The sequence below is a fragment of the Dryas octopetala genome, chromosome 1 (assembly GCF_963921425.1).
Source record: "Dryas octopetala chromosome 1, drDryOcto1.1, whole genome shotgun sequence".
Taxonomy (NCBI): Eukaryota; Viridiplantae; Streptophyta; class Magnoliopsida; order Rosales; family Rosaceae; genus Dryas; species Dryas octopetala.
The window spans coordinates 4,488,076-4,498,437 of NC_141366.1; the positions used below are offsets into that span (position 1 = coordinate 4,488,076).

Sequence of the window (10,362 nt, forward strand, 5' to 3'; positions counted from 1 at the left end):
CGATGTGTGCACAGTTGGTCCTTGGTTCTGCTGCGGACGTCACGCAAGTCATCGGGGGTATAGTGGATTCAGCAAGATTTTCAATCAATACCAAGCCGGTCTGGATGAGAAGACATGCTTCCCACGAGTGCAGTCAGTGGATGAAAAACACAGTTTAATTTGGTGCTACTGGTCATGCTAGGAATTTGAATTGTGTTTTGGTACTTGCTAATTATAATTGTAAATATATGCATATTTGACTTCTGCTATCTGATAAATCATAATGTAATATGATGCTAGCTAAGCTTAATTGAGTGAGCCATTTGGTGCTACTGCTAGGCTGCTAGCTAGCTACTAGGTCATTTGAATTGCGTTTTTGGAACTTCATCAATTTGTAAATATCACTGCTAAGTGCTAGCTAGCTGCTATGTCATGGTGCTCGATCAATGATTTTAATTGTATTTTTGGAACTTCATCAATTTGTTAATATGACTGCTAGCTAGCTGCTATGTGATGATACTGCATGGTTGTAATTAATTTCCTTTCATAGATAGATCGAGGTCACTTTAATAGCTTGAGCCATTTGGTGTTTTTTGAACTATTCATTATTTGTTAGTATGACTGCTAGCTGATGATACTGCATGGCCTAAAATTTCTGTAGTTTATTTGATTGCCATTTGAATCTGCATCTAAGAGCCTTTCACATCTACAGTGTCAGTGATGCATTTAATAGAAACAATAATAAAAGAGAGTAAAAAGAAACAGAGAAAAACGGAAAGCGTAGTTAAATTTGAATTAAAATAGGTAGATTGAAACTTTACTGATCTAGCAAAATTTTGATTGTTAGATTTGTTTAGACAACTATAGAACCCTAAACCTTACACAAAACCTTAAAATTCTAAGCTGTTACAATTCAAATGGATTGGTCAAAACATTTTCTGTTGATATGAACATCTGGTAGAGGATCCATGCCTGAGATCAACTGGTTGCTTTTGTGGTAAACAGCGTCTCACCCTTACATCTTTTCCGTTAATTGAGAATTTGACCATGGCGTCGTCCTTATCACCAAGAATTCTCATCATGTCTGAGGTAGACTTAGCAACAACACGAGCACTAAGTGGATGCTCGGATGTTCGGCTCTCAATCATATAGATTGCCTCTACACATTGTCCAAAATTCCTATAATACAGTTTAAACAAAATCCAATTAAAATAATGGCTACAAATTAGAATCACAAATAAATTTTCAAGCATACATATTGTTAGAAAAAGGGAAGAGATGAGTAGGGGAAGAACGTACCTGCTAAAGAGGAGTTTGAGTTCTTCTTCTGAAACAGGATGACCCATTGAGAAAGTCACAAACAAAGTTCTCTCATCGTGGGAAGGATTAGGTTGATCATTCCGATGCACATTAGATGCTTGTTGGGGCTGCGAAGATTGATGATCATCGGCCATCTCCACTGATTGTCGACCATTGGATAAGTTGGGTTGAGAACCACCAACATGAGGAGCCAAATATGGAGGAACTGGAATATCACTAAAAGCAATATCACACACATCTTTCACAAACCTCTCCATGCTTCGCTTTGTGTATTCTTTGTCCTCAAACATGAATCCAAGTGAAAAATCTTCAACATTGACAAGTTTACACAGAGCCGGGAAGCGCCTATGATCAACGTCTGTGGAAGCCGGAGGAGGAGAATCCGCATACAGATAATTTAAGCACACAATCGCTTCGTAGCCTAAGGCATTGAACCATGCCTCAGATAACGACAACATCTTCACCATAAAATTGTAGATGATTCTTCTTTCAAGCGTAAACCAAAAGGCCACAACATACTTGGATAGATTAGGGTCAAAACCTGTCCCCGACATTAGTCGAGCATATACTTCGCGGTCGATCCGATGGAACAGTTTAATTTCTTCAAGGCTAGGACGAGAATCCATGATTTAAGTGACAGTTCTTCAAAGGGTTTAAGGGAGGTTTTTGAAAGCTCTGGGAAAGCTTGAAAGGTTGAATTATATATAGGGATGGGTCCTTCTCTCCTGCGGAAGGTAGGATTGTTATAACCCACTAGGAAACTAAACCCGTCCTAATCCCAATCCTTGTCCAAGTTATGGGCCCGCTTGTGCAAAACCCAAAATCAACTTCTCCTTGCTCTCCAAAACCCAAAACCTTTGGGTTGCCATTGATCTCAACTCCAGAAACCCACCAAATCACTCTCAAACTAACCCATATGCTCTGTTTTGGACATTTTGTGCAGCAACTAATCTGTCCACACTACACAATCCTACGACTTCTGAATACCCACTTGCTGAACCACTGATACCAGTTACTTAAATGGACGTTCTTGGCCTATTCCTGCTGTGAAGAAGCACAGAGCTCGCAGTCTTGGTCTCTATGATGAAGGCAGAGACCCTATGGAAGCCATTAGGGGGTGTTCGACGATTTGCCTCTGAGAACGAAAAAGACTTCATAGACTGACTGAACACATTGGAGATGATTCAGCTGAAAAGGAAGCAAACCCAGTTGAGGAAATTCAAAAAGAAACAAACCAAATCGAGGAAGTGAATGGTATGTGAATAATGCCCAAGCGAACAATGATGTCCATCACATCATAACCTATATTCTCTCCTACAATTCAATTTCTCCTAGCTTGCTCTCTAAAACCCAAAACCTTTCATTGCCATTGATTTAAACTCCAGAAACCCTCCTATGTTTTATGCGCAGAGAACTGAGAAACAATATATAAAAAACATGGTTAGGGCTTAGGAGCACCAAATTGGGTGGCTGGGGATTGTGCCGTTTGATAGTATTTGTGGTTAAAAGGCTGATGGCGTTTCGTATTCAGAAGAGAAAGAGAGGAGAAGTAAAACTGGAAAGATGGACGACACTCGTACAAGAGAGAAAAATAAAAATAATAATTTTTTATGATATTCTGGACAACATCAGACATCTGTATGTTTCTTTGGCAGATCAAAGATTTGTGCTTGCTACCGTAATCCAACCAAATTAATCGTAACATGTTCGGAGAAACAACAATTTGGTATTCTCACTTGTGTTATCTTATTTGGTTAAGCTATATGCACATCATTTTTTCTTATTTAGTTAACTAAGGGTGGGGTGGGGTTGTGCTGGGTTTCGTTGTGTAACGGGAGTTAGGTTAAGATTCATTTTAAGAGTGTGAATTGAGAAATTCATAAAATTAAAAAGAAAATAAGTTGTGAAAAGAGAAAAGTGTGTGTAGTGACTAGTGAGAGAAAAAATGGTGTGCATTTAATAGCCCTCTTAAGTAATTTCAGCACAACCCCATTATATATCATCCTCTCTTTCTCTTCCTTTCTCTTTCTGTTTTGCACCCCCTTGCCGAACGGGAAATAAGATAATAATTTATCTTTAACTAAAACGTAATACATTGATAGAGTTATTTGTTTACTTTACAAACCACATAACTCTAAAGTCATTGGGATTTCCTGCCGGACCCTCTTCAGATCGAAGTGGCATCTCCATCTGAGAATCCTAATTAAATAATTAACCCTCTCCATCTTCTTCATTACTCACAATATCAGCTATCTCATATCTCCTTTCAATGAATGCTAACGTTTGCCGCCTCTTGCAGGTGCAAGATATGCATGATTATATGCTCTGATTGATCAATATCTCTACCTCCATACTAATATACTCAGAGAAAAAAATGAAAAAGAAAAAGAGATCATCGATCTCCACCTTGTCCCATATATAATCTGTAACTAAATAAGCCAACATCACGAAAGCATGAATCTTCTGGTCGCCTTGTCTATTAGACTCCCAAATCTGTCATTGAATAAAAAATTGATGAGGAACATGAAAGCAACAGTACGTTATACGGAGTCAAGTCTGTAACTAAAGGTAATATGGAATTAAAGGCAGGTTCAGTTTACTTTTGAGAGTGCGTGTGTGTCTGAGAGAGAGAGAGAGAGAGAGCTTTAAAAAAACACCTCTTCTATGTTGTAATGTGGCGGATGCGGTGAAGCATCACATACTCTAAGTAGTCCTCTCTATTTTTACTATTAGACTCCAGAATCTGTCATTAAATAAGCAACCGTCAGGAAAACATGAATCTTGAAGCCTTGTATAATTCGCCATTGAATAAAAACATGAGGAAACATGAAAGAAATAGTTATACAGAGTCGAGTCTGAAACTATACATAATATGGAAAATCAAGGTGCGAGGGAGAGAGAGACAGAGAGAGCTTTAAAAAGTACCTCTTCTATGTTGTAAGGCAGTGCAGGAGCATTCTTTGCCATAGGAGCCCAAAGCTTTACATATTTTTCTATTCCACAAGTTGCAAGAATAGGAATATGTGGATGGGGCTCAATGAGATTTACAGCAACTGCATCGCCGATCATAACACGCACAAGTTTAGCTCCATTCTTCTTCCAAATAAATATATGGCCACAGTCACTCCCACTCAAGACATAATCATGATTGGGCCCAAAGAAGTTGACTCCTTTGATTATGAATGAATTTCTACGACCCTGGAAAACTTGTGGCTTGTTGGGTTGGGCAGAAGATGGTGAGGAACCCAACCCCATATTCTTCTGGAACAGATAAATGAGCTCCTCATGGTACGTTACAAGTAGTTCACTTGAGGTGGAGTAAGCTAATCCTGTGATCTGAGTACCGTATGTCCCAACCAGGTGATTAGGGCAAAATGTATCCACGGGTTTATCTAAATTACTTGACACATCCTGCCGTAATTTTCTCAAGTCATAGACACGTGCATATTCCTCATCACCTCCTATGCACAAGTAATTTGGATTCCTTGGGTCGACCACAATGGCACACAAATCTACTCTGTTGTTACCATACTTTCTTTTAGTCAATTTGGAGCAATATAGTAGCTTTATACAAGTTCTGCTTCGTAGATCAAACTACAAAAAGAAAAATTCAAACTTTTAAACCAAAAGGTAACGCTTAAGCATCCACAAGTGGCATAAAATAAGCTTTGACATACTTGATGAGTAAAGGCATCGTCGCCACAGCTGTAAAGTATGTGGGGATTTCCAGGCTCCACAGCTAGATTGTATACACAGCCCTTGTGGCTCCCCAACATTTTTGTATCTACTCGACCATCCTCCAAGACTTCACCTAGCCTCACCTGCAAGGAAGGAAAAGAAACAAAGACTAGAGGCATAAGCGAGGTAATTAATGAACCTAGCTAGATTGCTAAGAAAGGTTGGTGGATTGTCAAATGCATTGTGCTTAAACATGCATAAACAGGAGAAGACATTAATGAAAAAGGCACAAGTAGTTCACCTGACCATCCACACAAGCAGTTGCTATTCTCTGATCACCAGTGGAAGGCATTATTTTGGTTTGCATTATCCTGTCCAAGTGCCCAGAATCATAAGAGAGTCTTCTAGTTTTAGTTTCCCAGTTCCAAAATATGACTTGTTTGTCACCAGCACTTGACACAACGAGGTCACCACTGGAGTTGAATTCTACTGTGTTTGCATGCTCGTTATAACCATCTAACTTCCCATAAAGATCTAATCGGCTTACAATACCCTGCAACAATTAATTACTAAATTTTAATAATTAAAACTATATATTTTTGTAATGATACATACATATCACTCCCCCTATAAACTCATCCAACATGTTGCACCAAAGAGTAAAGAGATGATTCATTAACTGAAGCTCCAGTATTTCAGACTCTTCATTTGGTTCTTATTATAAATATATAAGTTCTTTCACGGAAACCAAATAAATACATACTTCTTATGATGTGGCACATCATAATCTTGTGCCAAATAATATTTTTCCAAAAAAAAAATTAATAATAATATTTAGAACCTCATCAGCAGAAAGTCGGCGAGCGAATTGTGTGGGCCTATATAGACCCGTCTCTCTCTTGCAAATCTCCACGAACCCATGTTTATGTTTAATTCCCATTTGACAGAGTTTAACTGCCGGACAAGACCACTGATAAACACAAAGTCACAAACCAAACTGAAAGTTGGTTTTTCCTTTTGATGTGTAAGGTTTAAGGTTGTCAGACCTAAAGAAAAATCAGAAAGAAGGTTTAAGTTTGGATTTGGCTCGTTGCTAACGCATATTTATAGGCTTTCCATTGACTTTCCTAATTCACATCGGAAATGACAAAAACAATGAGAGAAGTAGGCCCAGCCCAAGCTGAAGCCAAAGCCCAGCTCTATCCAAGGCGCAGAAGTAGGCCCAGCATAGCCCAAAGACACTGCGACTGTGCAGTTGCTGCAAAAAAAAATTCTGTTTTCACAGAAGAAAAACTGACGACAAAACAAAAGAACAACAGTGAGCTATGCTAATCCCACATTCTTATCTTAAACTTGAAAGTTGAAAACAAAAGAACACAAAAAGCATAGCAAGGCAGAGGCAGTGTTGGTCATGCTGTGGTGCTAAATGGTCCCTCCATAGCTTTCTTGTTCTACCTTTACCACTCAGGGCCTCAGGCGCTCATCAAGTTTTGGAATTTATATATATCTCTCTCTGTGTCAGACTGAGAAAACTCAGCAGCTTACTTATAGAAAACACAGAGATGGAGACCGAGAATGAAGCTAAAGAAATGAGACAAAAGGGTCTTCAAACGTACGGAGGCAAGTACGTGATGTACAACATTCTGGGTAACCTCTTCCATGTCTCCGCCAAGTATGTCCTTTCTGTAAACCCCGTCGGTCGTGGTGCATACGGCATCGTTTGGTATATATATATATCTCTCTCTCTCTCTGGTATTTGTTTTTTTTTAAGAGAATCTGATCTTTTTGCTTAGAAATGGTATCTGTTACTGTTAGGATTCTGATAAAAGCAAGGTTGGACTTTGACCATGGAATTGAAAAGTTCATTTTTCAAATTGAATTGGGTAGGATTTACCTTATTGGGTTCCTGTTTGTTTTTCTTGGGTCCTATCAAATGAGGAATCTGACATTCAAAATCAAATGACTCATTATTTATATTTTTTATTTTTGGGTGTTGTATTTGAATTGGGAAATAGTGAAGTCAATGATATAACAGTGGCGTAAATAGATGAGGCTTTTTGCTCATACAAATATGAAGTATCACAAACTGTTCAAATTATTTGTGGGGATAGATTGGTAGCTCTTTCAGATATTCTCACTTCCACTCATTTAATAAAATCTGGGAGATTTCTTGGTGCATATGTGCTTAATGTGTATCTTGATATTTACTCTGTGAATAGAGGTGGTTAATGTTCCCAAATGGCATCTGTGCAACAAACTCTGAGACAAAAGATGAGGTTGCAGTCAAGAAGATTGGAAACTGACAACAGGATCGATGCCAAGAGGACGCTTCGAGAAATAAAGCTCCTGTGCCATATGGATCATGACAATGTAAGACCTTTTCCATTCAATCACATATCCTCTAATTTTACTTCCTTTGGCAAATTTGGAAATACCCAATTATGGCGTGCTACAATTTGATTCTTTACACCCTACTGAATACTTGCTTTTTTAAATGTCCGATCAATATTGTTCATAACATAACAAAAAATAGAAAATTTGTTGTTGTTGAGGATAGTTACACTTGCCTCTTAACTGATTTTGCTGCGAATAAGAAATAATTGGATTGTTATTTTGTAGGTTATCAAAATTAAGGACATCATAAGGCCACCAGATAGGGAAAAGTTCAATGATGTTTACATTGTATATGAATTAATGGATACTGACTTGAATCAGATAATACACTCCAGCCAGGCTTTGACAGGTGATCACTGTCAGGTAAGCATAAACAGCTGCTTGTCTCTTGTAGCTGCTGTTAATTATGTTTGATATTCTTTACATTTTTAATCAGGAGACCTATAGGTGTTTTGAATGAGGTAATCAATCAAGCTTGTAGGGTACTGTGTGGGTTAATATTACAGAGAAATGCGATATGGTTGGTTAATACCACCTCAGGGCCATGATGTATGTGAGTTGTTCCTTAAAAGTGCTAAAGGCTATTATGTAATGCGTTGAGCCATTAGCTTTGTACAATATATGCAAGTTGATATTAAACATAGACACATGCAGGCAGAATGAACATTGATTTGTACTAATTGCTTTTGCTTACTGCAATTTAGAAATTTCTTGCTTCTGTTTAGTTCTCCCACCCTCCTCTCTCTCTCTCTCTCTCTCTCTCTCTCTCTCTCTCTCTCTCTCTCTCTCTCTCTCTCTCTCTCTCTCTCTCTCTCTCTCTCTCTCCCCTATGCAGACTATTGTATAGGCTACATAGTATAGACCAATGTGCTCATCTTGTAGTATGAATTGTTAACTTGTCAGTTCTGATGAGATCAAAGCTTAGATCACTTAAATCAGCAAGGTAAATGTTTTTGGAAGTATTTCCTGTATCAATTCCTGCGGGGATTGAAGTACATATACTCTGGAAGTTTTTTTGCACCTCGATCTGAAACCCAGCAACCTGCTTCTTAACACAAATTGTGACCTTAAGATTTGTGACTTTGGGCTTGCAAGAACATCATCAGAGACAGATTTCATGACAGAATACGTTGTAATTTGTTGGTATCGAGCCCCTGAATTACTACTCAACTGTTCAATACACTGCAGCAATTGATATTTGGTCAGTTGGGTGCATTTTTATGGAGATTATTAGGACGGAACCACTATTTCCTGGAAAAGACTATGTTCAGCAGTTGGGCCTCATAAATGAGGTATCATTTTCTCTGTAATTCTCTAGCTATTCCTCAAGTTAAAAGGGATGTCAGAGGTAGTTACCAGATTTCAAAGGTAAAGCAATTAATTTTATGATGACGATGTTGATGAATCAAGTTCTTCAATGTTCAAAAACAGCTACTAGGTTCACCAGATGATTCAAATCTTGGCTTCTTAAGAAGTGAACATGCTAAGAAGTATGTTAAGCAGCTCCCCCATTACCCAAAGCAACCCTTTGCGCAGAAGTTCCCAAATGTCTCACCAGTGGCAATTGATCTTGCAGAAAAAATGCTATTTTTTTATCCAAGCAAATGTATAACCGGTATGTCTCTTAGCATTTGGTAACACTTGACCTTCAATTTTCTCATTCATATTTGAGGTACTTAAAATCTATCTTTCCCTTGTACCATGTATACAAAGTTGAGGAAGCATTGGATCACCCATATTTATCAAGTCTACATGAGATCAATGAGGAGCCCATTTGCCCATCTCCTTTCGTCTTTGATTTCGAGCAGACATCCCTGGATGAAGAAGATATGAAGGAGCTCAAATGGAGGGAGTCTCTACACTTCAACCCAGATAATATGCTGGAATAATTTTGGTCAACAACGATCCGTTATTCTGTTTCTGTTGTTTGTTTCACCATTCTCACCAGCATCATGTTTGAAGGATGCTTCTGGTTTTGAAAGGATAGTAATGTATCATATGTGAGGAGATTCTATATAAGCATATCAACTAGGGAGATGGGTTCTCCCTCAGTTTTGAGAGGATGAAGTGGCAGTTTCATAACAAGAGTGGTATTGTGAAGTTTCTGGATTCATTCATTTGAGAATCTTGTGACAGTTGAGGATTGGTGTGCATAAAAGAAGGGTTCTTTCTCCTTGCGTTCTTTGGTTTTGGATGTGTTGTAAATTGTAAATCTAATATTTATTCAAAAACCAAATAAAAATGAGAATATAACCGGGACAACAGCACAGTGAATTTGTTTTCTTCTTCATATTGTTTGAATTAGAACTGTTATGCAACCTGGGACTAAATTAACATTTAATTTTAGAGTACTTTAATATATAGGTATTGGCATCTAATTTTATTAACCAAAACCACATAAACCCTCGTTCTTTCTTTGCGGACTAACTACCAAAACTCATTCTTCATTTGTGGACACCACACCACTACTAGATCCCAAAATACCATGCAAACACCACACCACCACCACTAGATCCCAAAATACCATTCGAAAATAGACATAACAAAAACATAACATGCAGATATCTTCCAAAATACCAGCATCAACGCATCACCAAAAAACGGAAACTGAAACTGCAAGTCCGCAACTCCAATAAACTGCAGTTTCTGCAGTTTCAGTTCACTTACAGTTCCAGAAATTGAACTAAACAAAAAAAATCAAGAACCTACCACTAATAAGGAAGGCACGAGGGTGGAACTTGGCTTCCCCAATAACTTTCTAGGCGTTGTTATAGTGAGGAACTTGGCTTGTTCTTCGGCAACATCGCGACAAGGCCGGGATCAGAGTCAACATCGGGGTTCCGATCGGGTATGGGGGTTTCTCGGTGTTCCGAGCTCACAGGGATGAAGAGGGAAGATAGAGGAACTCAGGGGTGGTCCTCTTGTCGCTATCCATGGCCGGATGCACACACACGCCGTCGAAGAAAGTTGCAGCGAAAGAGCAAGAGAAAA

At 38.5% G+C, this 10,362-nt stretch overlaps 2 protein-coding genes and 1 pseudogene across 3 annotated transcripts; 1 reads left to right on the forward strand and 2 right to left on the reverse strand.

Moving 5' to 3' along the window:
* Nucleotides 1-905: 905 nt before the first annotated feature.
* LOC147296722 (uncharacterized) lies at nt 906-1,925 on the reverse strand. The gene is made up of 2 exons (XM_086229603.1): nt 1,279-1,925; nt 906-1,158 (listed from the first exon to the last, which is right to left on the reverse strand). The coding sequence occupies exons 1-2, from the start codon at nt 1,923-1,925 to the stop codon at nt 906-908; spliced, it is 900 nt and encodes a 299-aa protein (XP_086085729.1).
* Nucleotides 1,926-3,510: 1,585 nt separating this feature from the next.
* On the reverse strand, nt 3,511-5,917 carry LOC147296723 (Transducin/WD40 repeat-like superfamily protein). The gene is given in 7 exon segments (XM_086229606.1): nt 3,511-3,591; nt 3,593-3,641; nt 4,002-4,042; nt 4,225-4,893; nt 4,977-5,120; nt 5,279-5,530; nt 5,819-5,917. Coding segments are annotated over 7 exon segments (1,335 nt in total).
* Nucleotides 5,918-6,305: 388 nt separating this feature from the next.
* On the forward strand, nt 6,306-9,548 carry LOC147296724 (mitogen-activated protein kinase 13-like; annotated as a pseudogene). The gene is made up of 6 exons (XR_015123390.1): nt 6,306-6,700; nt 7,223-7,347; nt 7,597-7,734; nt 8,332-8,663; nt 8,803-8,986; nt 9,085-9,548. The product of XR_015123390.1 is annotated as a mitogen-activated protein kinase 13-like (transcript).
* The last annotated feature ends 814 nt before the right edge of the window (nt 9,549-10,362 follow it).